The 21,165-nt window shown below is 45.2% G+C and overlaps 1 protein-coding gene across 2 annotated transcripts in view; it reads left to right on the top strand.

Annotated features, from left to right (window-relative positions):
- The window catches only part of LOC126159827 (ankyrin-3-like), a 111,336-nt gene that overhangs the window by 54,213 nt on the left and 35,958 nt on the right, over positions 1-21,165 (top strand). For both annotated transcript variants that reach the window (XM_049916637.1, XM_049916636.1), the window contains exon 4: positions 14,422-15,001. In XM_049916637.1, the coding sequence (XP_049772594.1) occupies positions 14,422-15,001 (580 nt within the window). The remainder of the gene's footprint in view (positions 1-14,421; positions 15,002-21,165) is intronic.

Raw genomic sequence — 21,165 nt, 5'->3', positions numbered from 1 at the left:
TTATGGACAGCCGGACAGCCCTGCAGGATTCATGGTGTCAGTTCCCTCCGGCACTACTTCAGACATTAGTCGAGTCCATGCCACGTCGCGTTGCGGCACTTCTGCGGGCTCGCGGGACCCTACACGAAATTTCTTTGGTTCTTCAGTGTATATAACATTCAAATGCTTAGTGTGTGTAGTTAGTTATACGTACAGATCGTTCACCTTCCTACATGTAGACATACACTCCTGGAAATTGAAATAAGAACACCGTGAATTCATTGTCCCAGGAAGGGGAAACTTTATTGACACATTCCTGGGGTCAGATACATCACATGATCACACTGACAGAACCACAGGCACATAGACACAAACAATAGAGCATGCACAATGTCGGCACTAGTACAGTGTATATCCACCTTTCGCAGCAATGCAGGCTGCTATTCTCCCATGGAGACGATTGTAGAGATGCTGCATGTAGTCCTGTGGAACGGCTTGCCATGCCATTTCCACCTGGCGCCTCAGTTGGACCAGCGTTCGTGCTGGACGTGCAGACCGCGTGAGACGACGCTTCATCCAGTCCCAAACATGCTCAATGGCGGACAGATCCGGAGATCTTGCTGGCCAGGGTAGTTGACTTACACGTTCTAGAGCACGTTGGGTGGCACGGGATACATGCGGACGTGCATTGTCCTGTTGGAACAGCAAGTTCCCTTGCCGGTCTAGGAATGGTAGAACGATGGGTTCGATGACGGTTTGGATGTACCGTGCACTATTCAGTGTCCCCTCGACGATCACCAGTGGTGTACGGCCAGTGTAGGAGATCGCTCCCCACACCATGATGCCGGATGTTGGCCTTGTGTGCCTCGGTCGTATGCAGTCCTGATCGTGGCGCTCACCTGCACGGCGCCAGACACGCATACGACCATCATTGGCACCAAGGCAGAAGCGACTCTCATCGCTGAAGACGACACGTCTCCATTCGTCCCTCCATTCACGCCTGTCGCGACACGACTGGAGGCGGGCTGCACGATGTTGGGGCGTGAGCGGAAGACGGCCTAACGGTGTGCGGGACCGTAGCCCAGCTTCATGGAGACGGTTGCGAATGGTCCTCGCCGATACCCCATGAGTAACAGTGTGCCTAATTTGCTAGGAAGTGGCGGTGCGGTCCCCTACGGCACTGCGTAGGATCCTACGGTCTTGGCGTGCATCCGTGCGTCGCTGCGGTCCGGTCCCAGGTCGACGGGCACGTGCACCTTCCGCCGACCACTGGCGACAACATCGATGTACTGTGGAGACCTCACGCCCCACGTGTTGAGCAATTCGGCGGTACGTCCACCCGGCCTCCCGCATGCCCACTATACGCCCTCGCTCAAAGTCCGTCAACTGCACATACGGTTCACGTCCACGCTGTCGCGGCATGCTACCAGTGTTAAAGACTGCGATGGAGCTCCGTATGCCACGGCAAACTGGCTGACACTGACGGCGGCGGTGCACAAATGCTGCGCAGCTAGCGCCATTCGACGGCCAACACCGCGGTTCCTGGTGTGTCCGCTGTGCCGTGCGTGTAATCATTGCTTGTACAGCCCTCTCGCAGTGTCCGGAGCAAGTATGGTGGGTCTGACACACCGGTGTCAATGTGTTCTTTTTTCCATTTCCAGGAGTGTATTTATCTCTAATTTGTGTCTCAGAAATCTTTAATTTTGTGTCAGAAAAATCTGGTAACAAACAGATGTAAAATGCATACAGGAGAGACGTCTTTCGTTATTCTGAAGTGAGACCATACATTATAGATAAATCCTAGTGAATTAACAAAATACACACAACAGTATAATGTTCACTGACGAAAGAAAGATACTGAAGCAATGGTCTGTTCTCTGTTGACCACACAGGGGCAGAAAGGGAAGTAAGAGAAGAATTGTGAAAACATCACTGAGTTTTTGAGAATCGAGGAGCATGGTGTGTAGTCTCCAGACGGACTTGCATTTAGAGCTAAACATCTTTCCAACCCTGATTCCTTGGCGACCAAGTTGTTTTGGCATGGAATACGACGACCACGGTGAGGTACAGCTCTCTGTGCTCGGCAAGGAGCAGCGTCAGCGACAACATTTAATGAGTAAGCACTGTAAGTTGTGTGTGGATATACGTACAAAGAGACACAACCATCGAAATACTTGCCAAAGAGAATATATAAACATTGTCTGTGTGGTTGCAAATGTGTGAATGAAAAAGCGAACACACAATGCACAAAAGTTCCATATGTGTGGGTATGCAGTGATTCTGTATACGTGTTCACCCCAGAAGTGCCGAGGTGTAAGCTGGTGTGAGTCAGCAGCTTAAATACCCAAACGCCACCTTTATTAACCCTTTAGCGAGAAGGAGAAGAGGGAGCCTTTTTCATCCAGGCAACCCCTTTCCATGGTCTTAGACTTGGCGCACAGCTCAGCTCCAGAAACAGGTGTTCCTGCTGCGGCAGTGCGTGTCTGCGGCCAATCACTGGCACTGAGGACAGCGACAGGCCGTGCATAAAGCACGCCAGTGGCGAGACGCAATCAACACCTTCACCGCACGATAACAACGGCGAAGTCACTGACGACAGTGCCACTAAAGCAGAGTTATGAAACAGGTTTTCCGAAACTAATTCACCAAAGAAGACGAAGTAAATATTTCTGAATTCCGATAAAGAGCAACTGCCTAGATGAGAAACATAGAAGTAGAGCCATCCATGGTGTAGCAAAGCACCTCAAATCACTTAATAAAGGGAAAGCCTCCGGTCCAGATTGTACCCCACTCAAGTTCACTTCCGATTATGCTGATGCTACAGCTCCATATATAGGAATTATACACTCCTGGAAATGGAAAAAAGAACACATTGACACCGGTGTGTCAGACCCACCATACTTGCTCCGGACACTGCGAGAGGGCTGTACAAGCAATGATCACACGCACGGCACAGCGGACACACCAGGAACCGCGGTGTTGGCCGTCGAATGGCGCTAGCTGCGCAGGATTTGTGCACCGCCGCCATCAGTGTCAGCCAGTTTGCCGTGGCATACGGAGCTCCATCGCAGTCTTTAACACTGGTAGGATGCCGCGACAGCGTGGACGTGAACCGTATGTGCAGTTGACGGACTTTGAGCGAGGGCGTATAGTGGGCATGCGGGAGGCCGGGTGGACGTACCGCCGAATTGCTCAACACGTGGGGCGTGAGGTCTCCACAGTACATCGATGTTGTCGCCAGTGGTCGGCGGAAGGTGCACGTGCCCGTCGACCTGGGACCGGACCGCAGCGACGCACGGATGCACGCCAAGACCGTAGGATCCTACGCAGTGCCGTAGGGGACCGCACCGCCACTTCCCAGCAAATTAGGCACACTGTTGCTCCTGGGGTATCGGCGAGGACCATTCGCAACCGTCTCCATGAAGCTGGGCTACGGTCCCGCACACCGTTAGGCCGTCTTCCGCTCACGCCCCAACATCGTGCAGCCCGCCTCCAGTCGTGTCGCGACAGGCGTGAATGGAGGGACGAATGGAGACATGTCGTCTTCAGCGATGAGAGTCGCTTCTGCCTTGGTGCCAATGATGGTCGTATGCGTGTTTGGCGCCGTGCAGGTGAGCGCCACAATCAGGACTGCATACGACCGAGGCACACAGGGCCAACACCCGGCATCATGGTGTGGGGAGCGATCTCCTACACTGGCCGTACACCACTGGTGATCGTCGAGGGGACACTGAATAGTGCACGGTACATCCAAACCGTCATCGAACCCATCGTTCTACCATTCCTAGACCGGCAAGGGAACTTGCTGTTCCAACAGGACAATGCACGTCCGCATGTATCCCGTGCCACCCAACGTGCTCTAGAACGTGTAAGTCAACTACCCTGGCCAGCAAGATCTCCGGATCTGTCCCCCATTGAGCATGTTTGGGACTGGATGAAGCGTCGTCTCACGCGGTCTGCACGTCCAGCACGAACGCTGGTCCAGCTGAGGCGCCAGGTGGAAATGGCATGGCAAGCCGTTCCACAGGACTACATCCAGCATCTCTACGATCGTCTCCGTGGGAGAATAGCAGCCTGCACTGCTGCGAAAGGTGGATATACACTGTACTAGTGCCGACATTGTGCATGCTCTGTTGCCTGTGTCTATGTGCCTGTGGTTCTGTCAGTGTGATCATGTGATGTATCTGACCCCAGGAATGTGTCAATAAAGTTTCCCCTTCCTGGGACAATGAATTCACGGTGTTCTTATTTCAATTTCCAGGAGTGTATAAAACCGCCTGCTCACAGAAAGTTCCGTTCCTAAATACTGGAAAGTTGCTCAAGTCTCACCAATACCCAAGAAGGAAAGTAGGAGTAATTCACTGACTTACAGGCCCACAGCACTAACGTCGATTTGCAGTAGGGTTTTGGAACATATACTGTGTTCGAACATTATGAATTACCTCGAAGAAAACGATTTATTGACACATAGACATGTTGTCGTTGGTGTGGTCTTCAGTCCTGAGACTTGTTTGATGCAGCTCCCCATGCTAATCTATCCTGTGCAAGCTCCTTCATCTCCCAGTACCTACTGCAACCTACATCCTTCTGAATCTGCTTAGTGTAATCATCTATTGGTCTCCCTCTACGATTTTTACCCTCCAGACTGCCCTCCAATGCTAAATTTCTGATCCCTTGTTGCCTCAGGACATGTCCTACCAACCGGTCCCTTCTTCTAGTCAAGTTGTGCCACAAACTTCTCTTCTCCCCAATCCTATTCAATACCTCCTCATTAGTTATGTGATCTACCCACCTAATCTTCAACATTCTTCTGTAGCACCGCATTTCGAAAGCTTCTATTCTCTTCTTGTCCAAACTGTTTATCGTCCATGTTTCACTTCCATACATGGCTACACTCCATACAAATACTTTCAGAAACGACTTCCTGACACTTAAATCTATACTCGACGTTAACAAATTTCTCTTCTTCCGAAACGCTTTCCTTGCCATTGCCAGTCTACATTTTATGTCCTCTCTACTTCGACAATCATCAGTTATTTTGCTCCCCAAATAGCAAAACTCCTTTACTACGTTAAGTGTCTCATTTCCTAATCTAATTCCCTCAGCATCACCCGACTTAATTCGACTATATTCCATTATCCTCGTTTTGCTTATATCCTCCTTTCAGGAAACTGTCCATTCCGTTCAACTGTTCTTCCAAGTCCTTTGCTGTCTCTGACAGAATTACAATGTCATCGTCAAACATCAAAGTTTTTATTTCTTCTCCATGGATTTTAATACCTACTCCAAATTTTTCTTTTGTTTCCTTTACTGCTTGCACAATATACAGATTGAATAACATCGGGGAGAGGCTACAACCCTGTCTCACTCCCTTCCCAACCACTGCTTCCCTTTCATGCCCCTCGACTCTTATAACTGCCATATGGTTCCTGTACAAATTGTAAATAGCCTTTCGCTCCCTGTATTTTACCCCTGCCACCTTTAGAATTTGAAAGAGAGTATTCCAGTCAACATTGTCAAAAGCTTTCTCGAAGTCTACAAATGCTAGAAACGTAGGTTGGCCTTTCCTTAATCTTCCTTCTAAGATAAGTCGTAAGTCCAGTATTGCCTCACGGATGCAAAACACATCGTTGTTGTAAAACACAACTACCTCTTTATACTCATCAAGTGCTGAGTGCTATCGACAGGGGATGTCAAACTTGTTCCAAATTTTTAGATTTCCAGAAGATTTTCGACACCGTTCCTCACATGCGTCTTCTGACCAAACTGCATGAAAATGGAAAATCGCCTCAGTTGTGCGACTGGCTTCGTGATTTCCTCACAGTAAGATCACAGTCCGTAGTAATAGACGGAAGGTCATCGAGTAAAACAGAAGCAATATCCTGCGTTCCCCAAGGAAGTGTTATAGGCCATCTGTTGTTGCCGAGCGGGATAGCCGTGCGGTCTGGGGCGTCTTGTCACGCTCCGTGTGACTCCCCCCGTCGGAGGTTCGAGTCCTCCATCGGGCATGGGTCTGTGTGTCGTCCTTAGCGTAAGTTAGCTTATGTTAGATTAAACAGCGTGTAAGCTTAGGGACGGATGACCTTAGCAGTTTGGTCCCATAAGACCTTACCATTAATTTCCAAATTTTTCCCTCTGTTGTTCCTGAACAATATTAACGACATAGGAGACAATCTGAGTAGCCCTCTCAGATTGTTTGCAAATGATGCTGTTATTTACCGTCTTGTTAAGTCATCAGATGACCAAAACGAACAGCAAAATGATTTAGATAAGATATCTGTATGGTGCGAAAAGTGGCGATTGAAGCTGAATAAAGAAAAGAGTGAAGTTATTCACATGAGTGCTAAAAGAAATCCAAAGAAATTTTGATTACGCGATAAGTCACACTTAATATTAAGGCTGTACATCCAACTAAATACTTGGGGATTACAATTACAAATAACCTAAATTGGAACGATCACATAGATAATTTTTTGCTTAGAGCAAACCAAAGACTGCAGTTCATTGGCAGAAAGCTTAAAAGCTGCAACAGCTTTACTAAAGAGACTGCTTACACCAGTCTTGTCCGTCCTATTGTGGAGTATTGCTGTGCGGTGTGGGATCCCCATCGGGAGGGACTGATGGGCGACATAATAGTACCGCGCTCGTTTTTCATTCATAATTGACTCTTGTCTTCCAAAGCTGAAAAAAATGTATTTGTCTAAGGTGAAAGACGTAAGAGCAATACACTGGCGTACGTTTACGATTATTTGGTTTATTAAGGAAAGGCAAGCCTACGTTTCTAGCATTTGTAGACTTTGAGAAAGCTTCTGACAATGTTGACTAGAATACTCTCTTTCAAATTATGAAGGCGACAGGGGTCAAACACAGCGAGTGAATGGGTATTTACAATTTGTACAGAAACCAGATGGCAGTTATAACAGCCGAGGGGCATGAAAGGAAAACAGTGGTTGAGAATGGAGTGAGACATGGTTGTAGCCCATCCCCAACGTCATTCAGTCTATGTACTGAGCAAGCAGTAAAGAAAACAAAAGAAAAGTTCAGAGTAGGAATTTAAATCCGAAGAAGAAATAAAAGCTTTGATGTTTGCCAATGACATTGGAATTCTCTCAGAGAGAGCATAGGACCTGGAAGAGCAGTCGAATGGAACGGACAGTGTCTTCAAAGGAGGATAAAAGATGAACTTAAACAAAAGCGAAACGATGATAATGGGAAGTAGTCGAATTAAATCAGGTGTTGCTGAGGGGATTATATTAGCAAACGAGGCACTTAAAGTAGTAGATGACTTTTGCTATTTGGGGAGCAAATTATGTGATATGGTGGAAGTAGAAAGGATGTAAAATGTAGACTACCAATGACAAGGAAAGCGTTTCTGAAGAAGATAAATTTGTTACCATCGAGTATAGTTTTAAATGTCAGGAAGTCGTTTCTGAAAGTATTTTTATGGAGTGTAGCTATGTATGGATGTGAAACATGGACGATAAATAGTTTATACAAGAAGAGAATAGAATCTTTCGAAATGTGGTGCTACAGAAGGATGCTGAAGATTAAATGGGTATACCACGTAACTAGTCTGGAGGTACTGAATAGAATTGAGAAATTTGTGGCACAAATTGATTAGAAGAAGGGATCTCTTGGTCTGCCTTTTCTTGAGGCATCAAGGTATCACCAGTTCAGTATTGGAGAGCAGCGTGGAGGGAAACCAAGATATGAATACATTAAGTAGATAGCCGTAGGTACTTTGAGATGAAGGAGCTTACATAGGATAGAGCAGCATCAAACCAGTCTCTGAACTGAAGACCAAAACAACAACAACAACATGTTTACGATAGAAATCAGGAAGGAAAGTTATTCATACAGGCTGACACTTCGAGATTGAAATTTTCTCACTGCAGCAGAGTGTGCGCTGATATGAAACTTCCTGGCATATTAAAAGGGTGTGCCGTACCGAGACAAGAACTAAAGACCTTTGCCTTTTGAGGACAAGTGCTCTACCATCTGAGCTACCCAAGCAGGACTCACGTCCCCTCCTATGGGCTTCAGTTCTACCAGTACCTCGTCTCCTACCTTCCAAACTTCACATAAGCTCTTCTGCGAATCTTGCAAGGCTAGCACTCCAAAAAAGAAAGGATATTGCGGTGACATAGCTTAGGCACAGCCTGGGGTATGTTTGCAGACTGAAATTTTCACTCTGCAGCGGAGTGTACGCTGATATGAAACTTCCTGGCAGGAGTGCTAGTGAAGTTTGGAAGGTAGGAGACGAGGTAACTGGCAGAACTGAAGCCCAGAGGACGGGACGTGAGTCGTGGTTGGGTAGCCCAGTCGACAGAGCAGTTGCCCGCGAAAGGCGAAGGTCCTGAGTTCGGATCTCGATCCGACACACAGTTTTAATCTGCCAGGAAGTTTGAGGGTGACAATTATTGACCTACATGAAATGAAATCTTCATAGCTTCAGAACGGTTTCCTTTATGACGTTCAAATTGCACTGTTGGCTGCGGGGGATGATGGGAGTTTGCGTATGCACGTGCACCTTGTTGTTGTCGGCTATGTGCACGAGAAAACGTCACGGTACAGCGTACCTGAACATATACCACTTGTGAAGGCCTACTACACGAGCAATAACAGCCCAAATGCGGCTCAAAGGAAGTGGTGCGACCGAGATCAAGATGAAGACAACCGGTCCGTGTGTGCTAATAATCAAGAATACGATTTGCAAGATTGAGAGAACGGGTAACTTTCGTGCTGACAGTGTTCGCAATGTCGGTGGACCAAAACGGATGGAAACGCCTGAAAACATCAAGATGACAAGCGCTGTGTTTCAAACCAGCCCCAGGAAATCTATCAGACGAGCTGCACAACAGCTGGGATTGGAAAAGGGCACAGGTCATCCCCGTTTTCAAGAAGGGACGTCGAACAGATGTACAGAACTATAGACCTATATCTCTAACGTCGATCAGTTGTAGAATTTTGGAACACGTATTGTGTTCGAGTATAATGTCTTTTCTGGAGACTAGAAATCTACTCTGTAGGAATCAGCATGGGTTTCGAAAAAGACGGTCATGTGAAACCCAGCTCGCGCTATTCGTCCACGAGACTCAGAGGGCTATAGACACGGGTTCACAGGTAGATGCCGTGTTTCTTGACTTCCGCAAGGCGTTCGATACAGTTCCCCACAGTCGTTTAATGAACAAAGTAAGAGCATACGGACTATCAGACCAATTGTGTGATTGGATTGAGGAGTTCTTAGATAACAGGACGCAGCATGTCATTCTCAATGGAGAGAAGTCCTCCGAAGTAAGAGTGATTTCAGGTGTGCCGCAGGGGAGTGTCATAGGACCGTTGCTATTCACAATATACATAAATGACCTGGTGGATGACATCGGAAGTTCACTGAGGCTTTTTGCAGATGATGCTGTGGTGTATCAAGAGGTTGTAACAATGGAAAATTGTACTGAAATGCAGGAGGATCTGCAACGAATTGACGTATGGTGTAGGGAATGGCAATTGAATCTCAATGTAGACAAGTGTAATGTGCTGCGAATACACATAAAGATAGATCCTTTATCATTTAGCTACAAAATAGCAGGTCAGCAACTGGAAGCAGTTAATACCATAAATTATCTGGGAGTACGCATTAGGAGTGATTTAAAATGGAATGATCATATAATGTTGAACGTCGGTAAAGCAGATGCCAGACTGAGATTCATTGGAAGAATCCTAAGGAAATACAATCCGAAAACAAAGGAAGTAGGTTACAGTACGCTTGTTCCCCCACTGCTTGAATACTGCTCAGCAGTGTGGGATCCGTACCAGATAGGGTTGATAGAAGATATAGAGAAGATCCAACGGAGAGCAGCGCGCTTCGTTACAGGATCATTCAGTAATCGCGAAAGCGTTACGGAGATGATAGATAAACTCCAGTGGAAGACTGTGCAGGAGAGACGCTCAGCAGCTCGGTACGGGCTTTTGTCAAAGTTTCGAGAACATACCTTCACCGAAGAGTCAAGCAGTATATTGCTCCCTCCTACGTATATCTCGCGAAGAGACCATGAGGATAAAATCAGAGAGATTAGAGCCCACACAGAGGCATACCGACAATCCTTCTTTCCACGAACAATACGAGACTGGAATAGAAGGGAGAACCGATAGAGGTACTCAAGGTACCCTCCGCCACACACCGTCATGTGGCTTGCGGAGTATGGATGTAGATGTAGATGTAGAATCAACTGGGAGGCACTGCGACGTATAGCTGTTGAAGACCTGCATCTTTTCCCATATAAAATTCAAACTCCTCAGCCATTAAGCCCGAGGGCCATGGAACAGCAGTTTTGTTTCGCCTACACTCTTGTCTCCAGAATTGACGAACAGGACTTTGATGTGAATATGGTTTCGTTTCGCCCCTAAACCCACATTTATTTGGATAGGTTTGTCAATAAGCGAAATTGGCGCATTTGGTGGACTGAGACTGTGCATTCGCTGATCGAGAAGTCTCTTCACCCTCAACGGGTGACTCTGTGGTGTGCAGTCTCCAGTCACGGAATAATCAGTGCAATATTCTTTTGGTGACTACCGAACGGTACATCAAGGTTTTGGAAGATGATATCATCACGATTATCCAAAGTTACCCTCATTTCGATAAGATGTGATTCATGCAAGATAGTGCTCGACCCCTTTGAAGCAGGGAAGTGTTTGATGTCCTGGAGGAGCATTCTGGGGACCGCATTCTGGCTCTGGTGTACCCAGGAGGCATGGGCATGGGCCTCGATTGGCCTCCATGTTCTCCAGGTCTGAATACATCGACTTCTTTCGGTGGGGCTATATTAAGGTCAAGGTGTGCAGCAATAGCCCAGAGACTATTGCTGAGCTGAAAACAGACATTCAGGAGATCATCGCCAGCACCGATTTTCCGACACTTCAGCGGGTCACGCAGAATTTCGCTATTCATCTGCGCCACCTCATCGCCAATGACGGCAGGCACATCGAAGATGTCATAACCTTAATCCGAATATATGTAGTGACGTTTACATTTTGAATAAATTGTAACACGCCGAACTTTGTAACTAATTAACAATTTTTTTCTTATTTATATACAGTCAGCCAGAAAAATGTATGCACACCATAAGGAACGAAAACTATTAGTTATGTGTTTATTTACAATTAATAATTCATCACATATGTTGTACAACTTTCAGCTTAGCACAGGGTTCCTTTAAGTGTTAAAATGTTTACAGTCGGCGGCTATACACATATCAGAATGACGAGCGGTCGTTAAAAGTCTCTAAGCACTATGGTACTTAACATCTGATGGCATTACTCCCTTAGAACTACTTAAACCTAACTAACCTAAGGACATCCCACACATCCATGCCGGAGGCAGGATTCGAACCTGGGACTGTAGCATGAGCGCGATTCCGGACTGAAGCGCCCAGAACCGCTCGGCCACAGCTTCCGGCTCGTCGCAACTATGTCAGTCAGTGTTACAGTGGAGATCGCTGCACATGTCGCTGTAATCTCCTGGCGAAGTTCCTACAGCGTGCGTGGCTTACGTCGATAGACGTTATCTTTCACAGTTCCACACAAGTAAAAGTCCGTAGGTGTTAGATCTGGCGACCGTGGAGGGAACTCAATGGGTCTTCTTCATCCAGTCCAATGCGCCAGCCGCGGGACACGATAAGAAATAGAATGCCCATCGAACACCCCATGTTGTTCTCGGCCACTTTTATTTGTATGGATTCGTTAGTAAGTGAAATTGGCAAGGTTGGGGGCTGAGAGTCAGTATTTGGCGATCGAGATGTCACTTTACCCTCAATGGGAGACTGTGTGGTGTGCAATGTCCACTCATGGATTATCCAAATTCACCTTGGAGGTGCACTTTTGGGACCATTCTGGTTCTGATGCACACAGAGGCCACTAGCATGGGCCTAGACTGTATTCACTTTCAGATAAAACAGCTATGCCATGCATACCTACTCTATTCTCCTGTATTACTACATGCAACACTTCTCCCCCTCCTAAGTACCTGTTCGTTGAATAGATTAAAGATAATTGTTTATAGTACACCACCCTGCCGGACTCATTTGTGAACATGAGTAGAACCTGTGTAGAATGCAGTCCAATGGAAGTCTTCTCTTTTATTATACAGCTTCCACATAACATATCACTCTCTATGCATATTCCCACTCTCTCCTGTACCTCAAACTTTATTTGGCCATTTTACATCATGAGACGTTTCCTGTATACCTACCAAAGCTATGTATTTACAATTTCAAATTAAGTTTAATGATATTACTCCTTCTTGGATTCTTCGTTTTTTCCCGAATCCAAACTGACTTTCTGATAATCCTGTGTCAATTGTTCGAAGACAGTGGAAGCTTTTATTTGATAAGGCATTCTCAACTAAGCCAAGGCTTCGGTAATTTTCGTATTTTAAGACATTCCTCCTTTAAGGATAAATATCGTATAATGTTTTTCTAGAATCTGAGGGCAAATTCCCCTTTTTCTATATGTTACGCTAGGGAGTATTTAACAGATTTCTAATTCCAATTCTTCCATGTTCGACATATTCAGCTAGAATGTTGTCTTTCCCAGGGCTTTCTTGTTTCTCGGATTTTCAGAGCTAGCTGATAGAAAATAAGTGCAATAAATAATAGTAATTTAAAATGTCATTTAAAGGATCAACCTGATCACCTAACGTAGTAACTGGAACTGTGACTATTTTCAGCGCTAATAACAGCTTGTAATGAAGAACTTACACCAACAAAGGTCAGTTATCAGTACCATCTGCAACAATTTGGTAGGGTGTCATGAATTATCAAATGATGGAAAAAATGTGTGTTGAAAATATGGCATATTCTCTATGACTGGCCCTGACATATCCCCCTACAGTAATGGCCCCCAACCTTTCTGAGACCATTATCCCAGAGTGCAAACAGACACTAGCTAGAGCTCCACCTCCCCCACCCCACCCACCCTACCCACCCAAACACACACACTAAGTCATCATCTTTAGCAATTAACTAAACTCCACTAAGAAGAATATTTCCTTCGAAAATTTTTATTTTGAAAGTGATGTAAGATAAATGATACTTAGCTTTTGTAGATGTTTTGTTAAACCTCAGATTAATGTGTCAATTATACAATTGGTACTTCTGATTTGTAATGATGTAGCCTTTCTCATTGCGTCTAAGACTACTCAAAAGTGGAAGTTAACTAACTGTCTGCAGTGAAGTTATGCACTTGTTACAAAACTTGTTTCCTCTACACCACTTCTCTCTCTATTGACACTTGTGTCACCCTCACCCTGCACCTTTACTTAAAATCAATCAAGTGAAAATTCGTGCACTCTACTTACTGTTTCCGAATCACTTGATTTCTGGACTCCTTACTTCTGCAGTGTCAGAAATCGAAAGATTTTAACTTGCCAACGCTTGTCACTACATAGTAAGTGTTGAGCTGAAGTTTAATATTTTTTCATTTACTATTATGGACTGAGTGATGACGAAATTTCTGGTCATTTGCTAGAAATTTTTATGAGATATTGAAGCATATGTGATCTATATGTCTCAATTTCTCCATCATGGTACAAAGTGAAAACTATTGCGTGCAGCAGGAGGATAATGTGTGGAATATGAAGTTCATACATTCGTTTGACAAGCTGTAGCATGCACCACATTGTGTAATTCATTACTTCTGTTATTTGAAAACAAAAATTAATTAATGTTAAGTTATGTAATAACTATTAAATTGTTGTGAAATAGTAATGATAAACATGATCTTTTAGAAATAATTTAGTATTGTGAGCGAAACACAGTTGGACACAGTTGTTTGTACCCCACATAAAATTTAATTTTATCCACTGGGGGTGGGAGGGAGGGGGCCGTTACGGCACTACCCTACTAAATATTGGGTGTTGTCATGTTCGAATATGTGAGAAGTTGCCATCAAGCTATGCCTGCCATCTCTATATCATGTTTCTAGAAAGTCATTCCAGACTGTGACAGCAGTTAGTTGATCCCCTGTATCAGTTCCTGGGGAGAAACCTGTTGGGCTAGCGGTTAAGGGCAGAGGGGTATAGATTTCAGACATAAAATATCATTGTTTTCTTAAATAAGTGCAGATATTGGGACTGTGTGTTGAATAAAATATGCTCTTAGTTTTGTGCTAGATCTCCATTTTGATACTTTGAGCAAGTAATTGTACAAAGAGACAAATGATAGGAGGCCTGTATTCCTTCCGTGGCATTTTTTACAAGCAAATAGGGAAGTTTTAAGGGGAGATGTAATTGATTTTCAAAAGTATTATTTCCTTCATCTACACACTTTAATCTATGTTGTGTGTGAATTTTATCCTGATGGCAGCTTTATAAATGCCTTTAAATTGATAAAATGATTAACTCTGCACTGGCAGCCACTCCCATCTGTCCCTTGGGAAACCGTGTTCCAGAATCCCTCACAGTGGGACGAGTTCAGGAGGCTGAGGAGGCCACGGCTATGGATCTGGGTGCTCTGCTGGACGCCGGGGACGGCGCTGTGGTGACTCTACTGGCCGGGGACAATACGCAGCTGGTGGCTCACAGGGCTGTCTTGGCCGCCAGGAGTCCCGTGTTTGCGGAAGTGTTCCGTCGCGTCACCTTAGAGAATAGCAGCAGCCAGCTCGTACTCTCGGACACAGAGGGTCCTGTGCTGCGCCAGGTGCTGGCATACCTCTACACCCTGCAGGTGCCCCAGCTGCCCAGCATGGCCCCACAGCTGCTGGTCGCCGCCGACGTATACGGCCTGTCGGTACTGAAAGCGCACTGTGAGCAACAGGTGGTCGCCCAGCTGTCTGTCGAGACTGCGGCAGCTGCAGGTGTTATCGCGATTAGGCATTCCGCCAACAGGCTGAAGCAGGCCGCTGTCGCCTTCATAAAGGCCCACATGCTCCGTGTGATGGCGACGCAGGGCTGGGCTGAGGCTGTAGTTAACGACCCACAAACTGTTGTGGAGTTGACTCACCTGATTGCAGAGACACCGACAGACACCAGGTAAGCGTGAGACAAGTCACAATTCTACGTTACACAGCGATAAGTGTGTGTACTGCCAGTCCTACAATGTCCACCACAAAGTTTAATTAGATGTGCATATGCAGTAAAATACACTACTACTGATATCCATTTTCTTGTATACACTATGTGATCAAATGTATCCAGACACCTGGTTGAATATGACTTACAAATTCAATGAAGCCCTCCTCGCAGCCATACGTTCTATCTGGTGCTGGATCGTTTGTTGGTGAATGGCAGCTCATTGTACACGGAGTGCTGCACTGAAGAGAGGTATCGATGTTGGTCGGTGAGACCTGGCACGAAGCTGGCTTTCCAATATATCCCAGATGTGTTCTGTAGCGTTCAGGTCAGGGCTCTGTGCGGGCCAGTCCTTCACAAAGACGTTGCTGTCATGCAACCACTCGGCCACAGCCCATGCATTATGAAAAAATGCTCTTTCATGTTGAAAGATGTAATCGCCATTCCCGAACTGCTCTTGAACAGTTGGAAACAAGAAGGCGCTTAAAACATGAATGTAGGGCTGTGCTGTGATAGTGCCACGCAAAACATCAAGGGGTGCAAGCACCTTCCATGACAAATACGGCCCTATCATAAAACCACCGCCTTCGAGTTTTACTGTTGCCACTACACATGCTGGCAGAGAGAGTTCACAGGGCATTCGCCATACCCACATCTTTCCATCCGATTGGTACATTGTGTACCATGATTAGTCACTCCACACAACGTTTTTCCACAGTTCAATCGTCCAATGCTTACGCTTATTACACCAGGCGAGGCGTCATTTGACATTTACCATCGTGATGTGTGGCTTAAGAGCAGCCGCTCGACCATGAAATCCTAGTATTGTCACCTCCCGTCTGACTGTCATTGTACTTGTAGTGGATACCGACGCAGTTTCGATTTCCCGTGTGATGTTCTGGATAGATGTGTGCCTACCACAGATTACGACCCTCTTCAACTGTCGGCAGTCTCTGTCATTCAACGGACGAGGTCGGCCTGTACGCTTTTGTGCTGTATGTTTCCACTTCGCTATCACATCGGACCTACGCATGTTTAGGAGTGTGGAAATCTCGCGTACAGACGTATGACAAGTGAGACATCAATCACCTGACCACATTCGAAGTCCGTCAGTTCCGTGGAGTGCCCCATTCTGCTGTATCACTGTGTGTAATGTGCACTGAGGGCACCAATATGGAGTACCTGGCAGTAGGTATCAGCACAATGCACCTAATATGAAAAATTAATGTTTCTGGGGGTGTCCAGATACCTTTGGTCACATAATGTATGTCATACAAATACCGGAGTTGTCTTCATTGGATTGTCACACACTAACTGAATAGCTTGTCTAAATGCTCTCAAGGAACACGTATGCTCGAAGTAAGCAAACATAAAGACATTGTACTTCGCAACTAAGCAGGTTGAATGCCACAAACAAGTGCCGATGTCGAACATTTCAAATACGGTATCTCGTAAGCGACTCGTACTTGGATCCTGCAACAAACACCACTGTCATTCTGAACTACGCTACTCTTCGTTTGTTAATGTCAATAGGAGTTAGTCTATTTAGAAAAGTGTATCTTGGCACAACAAGTACACTTCCTAGGTATTAGTACAATCTATGGATTGGCTAACAATACGAGCTCCCGACTACCAATCCACTGTATGAAAACAGCAGATGAATAGCACTTTCAATACCTGCAATATTTCTGGAGGAAGCATTAGGTGATTTACCCTATATATTGGCAAAATAGTAAAATTTCTTTCATACTGACACTCTAACCTGGATCCTGAAAGTTGTTAAGGCCACTGCTCGCATAAAGTGGGAAATCCAGGTTCGGGTTCCAGTCTGGCACAAATCTTCTAATGTCATCAGTAAATTGCAGAGTGAGAATCTCATCGAATTTTAACTGCAAACACATTTCTTATGCTAAATACAGCTGTGAACTGCAGCAGGGTCTGTTCCTTCAGACATGCATCCTTGTCTGAAGGACATGCCATAGGAGGTTTTTAAACACAGGCACTGTAAGCAGTATTCATATGCCCAGGCACAGGTCGTGACAACAATAAGTGTGTTTCTTCCTGTGTGAGAGTTACAGTGATTGTTCTACAGCAAGACATGGAATCTCACGGTGATATGTGGAGTTGTAGGTCGGTCACTGAAGCATCCTCGCATAGACGAAGTTGTTCGGCGATCGTACTTGCACATTGGGAAATTCAGATTCCAGTCCAGGTCTGAGATCAAGCTTTTGACATCACCAGTAAACTGTACAGTTGGAGTCTCATCGTATTCACGATTGTGAATACGTTTCTTGTACTTCACGCAGCTGTAGCTCAAGCAGTACTTGTTTCTTCAAACATGCATGGATGTCTGAAGGCCATTGCACAGTAGAGCCATAAACACAGACACTGGAAATAGAAATAGCACTTTCTGATGGCTCACAATGCTTTCATTGAATTCTAATAACATTTTCATCAAATCTTTTGTTGGCAGATAAGTTAGCAAGAAGAGAATCATGCAATAGCCAAGATTTCCATAGCTACATGGATTATTTAGGTCTTATTTGCAGTCAACATTTCTATTGAATTGCATGTGTACAACAAGCTGTTATTTACGTTAGCTCCTGAAATGTTTGAAGAAAAAGGAAAATTAGCTGTGGCCACTGCAGGTTCCGTTCTAGTGATGGTCACAATGATGGACTGCTCAGATCACAGACAGACACCACAGTGACATGTGCTGTTGGCAGCTAGGGAAAGCCCGCTCTGTTCTCTGTGCTGTACATGCTACCCTAAACCTCTTCCTTCAAAGTACCCTCTGTTCTCGTTTGTTGTCTCCCCTGCTTCTGGGAATGAGATACCTATAAATGGCGTTATACTGTGTATAGTGAAGGTGAAGAAGCGGAGCAGGTCTGTCGCTCCTTACCAGGACCAGGGAAACATCTACACTATGTGGTGAAAAGTATCCGGACTCCCCATAAAACATACGTTTTTCATATTAGGTGCATTGCGCTACCACCTACTGCCAGGTACTCCATATCAGTGACCTCAGTAGTCATTAGACATCGTGAGAGAGCACAATGGGGCGCTTCGCGGAACTCATGGACTTCGAACGTGGTCAGGTGATTGGGTGTCACTTGTGTCATACATGGGTACGCGAGATTTCCATACTCCTACACATCCCTAGGTCACTGTCTCCGATGTGATAGTGAAGTGGGAACGTGAAGGGACACGTACAGCACAGAAGCATACAGGCCGACCTCGTCTGTTGACTGACAGAGACCGCAGACAGTTGAAGAGGGTCTTAATGTGTGATAGGCAGACATCTATCCATATGATCACATAGGAATTCCAAACTGTATCACGATCCACTGCAAGTACTATGGCAGTTAGGCGGGAGGTGACAGAACTTGGATTTCATGGTCGTGTGGCTGCTAATAGGCCACACATCATGCCAGTAAATGCAAACAATGTCTCGCTTGGTTTAAGGAGAGTAAACATTGAACGACTGAACCGTGGAAAAACGTTTGTGGAGTGACGAACCACGGTACACAATGTTGTCATCCGATGGCAGGGAGTGGGTGTGGCGAATGCTTAGTGAACGTCATCTGCCAGTGTGTGTAGTGCCAACAGTAAACTTTGGAGGCGGATATGATGAAGAGCAATTCGTACGTGGTGATTGCATCTTTCAACCCGATCAAACACCTGTTCTTAATGCACGGCCTGGGGTAGAGTGGTTACACCTCAGTAACATCCCTGTAATGGACTGGCCTGCGCACAGTGCTGACCTGAATCCTACAGAACTTTTTGTGATGTTTTGGAAAACCAACATCGTGCCAGGCCTTGCCGACTGACAAAGATACGTCTCCTCAGTGCACCACTCCATGAAGTATGGGCTGGCATTCCCCAAGAAACCTGCCAGCACCTGATTCAACGTATGTCTGCGAGAGTAGGAACTGTCATCAAGGCTAATGTTTGGGCTAGAATACACTCAATAATTCATTTCTCATTTATTTTTATTGTTACAGAAGTGTATTCCATGATTACAAACGAAAATCAATGTTTGAATGAAAATGCTTATCGCCATAGCCATGTTTTCAAGATGCCTATTATTTACACATTAACCCAAAGGGGAGCCAGAGGTGGTCAAATCCTAAAAAATGACGATTTTTTTTTGCTACCGAAAATTAATTGGAACATTCCTCTTTAATGTAAACTTTGAATTATTGTTCTACTCGCCCTAGAAGTTGAGTTATTACCATTTTCCCCCACGCCTGCAGAGGAAATGGGCGGCCGCTGAAGGCATCTAACACCCTCTCATGCTTCCTGGCGAACTGCTTGGGATTTTCTCGGCCTGTTACGCATACAGCGGCTTATGTTACGCATACAGCGAGTGTGCAAGGGTTGGTTACATTGTTTTCTGTGACAAATGAAGCGCTAAGCGCACGGAACATCGTCTCTTTGCTGTTTACCGTTTCGAATTAGTTCAGTGTTGCTCCTGTTGTTGGTAGTATTATACTTCTTGTGTAAAGCGTTGTTCTGGTTACGATGCCACGTTTTAGTAACCGTGTATATAAGAAGAGGAAGAACGTTGAGAAAAGAAAATTAACACTAATACCAAGTTGCGATACTACAATTACTGAAACAGTGTGTTCTGCTGAGCAACACATGGCCGGCCATAGCCCTGTGACATCTTCTAGCAAGAAGCTGACTGGTATAAGTGACAGATTTCGTGAAAATGTTAGTGACAGTGATGATATTAACGAAGTACTGAATATTGGATTATTATCTTCTGTGCTGAAAGAAAGTGTTCTGTGCAAAATGTGTTCAAGTGTAGGAGTGGGACTAGAGATGACAAAGCACTTTGGTTTAGCTGGTGAGATGAAGATAATCTGTGCATGTTGCAAGTATCAAGTGACTTTCTATAATTCACATGCCAGTCTCTTTGGTGAAAATGGACGATCTGGAGTGTTTGATGTGAATGTTCAACTTGTGTATGGTCTTCGATCCATTGGAAAAGGGTCTGCTGCTGGTAAACTGTTTTGTGGTATTATGAACTTGCCATCGCCTCCAAGCAAATTTGGGTACTACTGTGAACTGGTAGGATCCTCTGTTGAAGAAGTGGCTTTGAAAACCATGAAGGAAGCAGTGGAGGAATCTGTAGAAATGAACGGTGGGTCTAGGGATTTGGTAGTGGCATTAGATGGTTCCTGGCAAAAGAGGGGTCATAAATCCCTGAATGGGGTTGTAACTGCTACTTGTGGTTCTAGTGCAAAAGTGATAGATGTTGCAATATTATCAAAACATTGTAGGTGCAAAAATAAAATCAAGGGAGAGCACAGTGGAACCTGTGAAGCAAATTTCAGTGGATCAAGTGGAGCAATGGAAGTGGATGAAGTGAAACAAATTTTTGAACGTTCAGTTCCCAGATACAACGTTAGATACAAATACTACCTTGGGGATGGTGACTCCAAAGGTTTCAAGACTATAGAGGAACTGAAACCATATGGAAATGAATTTGTAGTTGAAAAGTTGGAATGCATTGGGCATGTGCTTAAGCGTATGGGTGCACGGCTTCGAAGGCTCAAACAAACTTTGGGTTCAAGTAAGCTCAGTGATGGAAAGACAATAGGAGGGAGAGGCAGGCTTACTGCTGAGGTGATTGAACGTCTACAGAGATACTACGGGTATGGTATAAGGCAAAATACTAGTAATGTTAGTGACATGCGAAAAGCAGTGTGGGCATTCTTCCTTCATACTGCCTCTTCCAATGAATACCCTCAACACAGCCTGTGCCCAAAAGATTCCTGGTGCAAATATAATGCAAAAAAGGACTATGATCACAAACATGGTTTGCCAGCAGCTGTGATAAATGCAATAAAACCAATTTTTAATGACTTAGCACAGCCACAATTGTTACACAAATGTCTACACGGAAAGACGCAGAATCCTAATGAGAGCGTAAACAATTTGATTAGGAAAGCGATTCCTAAAAGGGTGTTTGTAAGCATAAAAACACTGCACTTTGGCATTTGTGATGCAATACCAACCTACAACCAAGGGAACAGTGTGAAGTTCTGAAGGCATTAGGATTTACAGCTGGGGTGAACACTGTATGAGCACTAAGAAATATTGACAGAGACAGGATA

The sequence above is a fragment of the Schistocerca cancellata genome, unplaced genomic scaffold (assembly GCF_023864275.1).
Source record: "Schistocerca cancellata isolate TAMUIC-IGC-003103 unplaced genomic scaffold, iqSchCanc2.1 HiC_scaffold_1148, whole genome shotgun sequence".
In the NCBI taxonomy this organism is placed as follows: Eukaryota; Metazoa; Arthropoda; class Insecta; order Orthoptera; family Acrididae; genus Schistocerca; species Schistocerca cancellata.
This window is presented reverse-complemented; position numbering and strand designations above follow the sequence as displayed.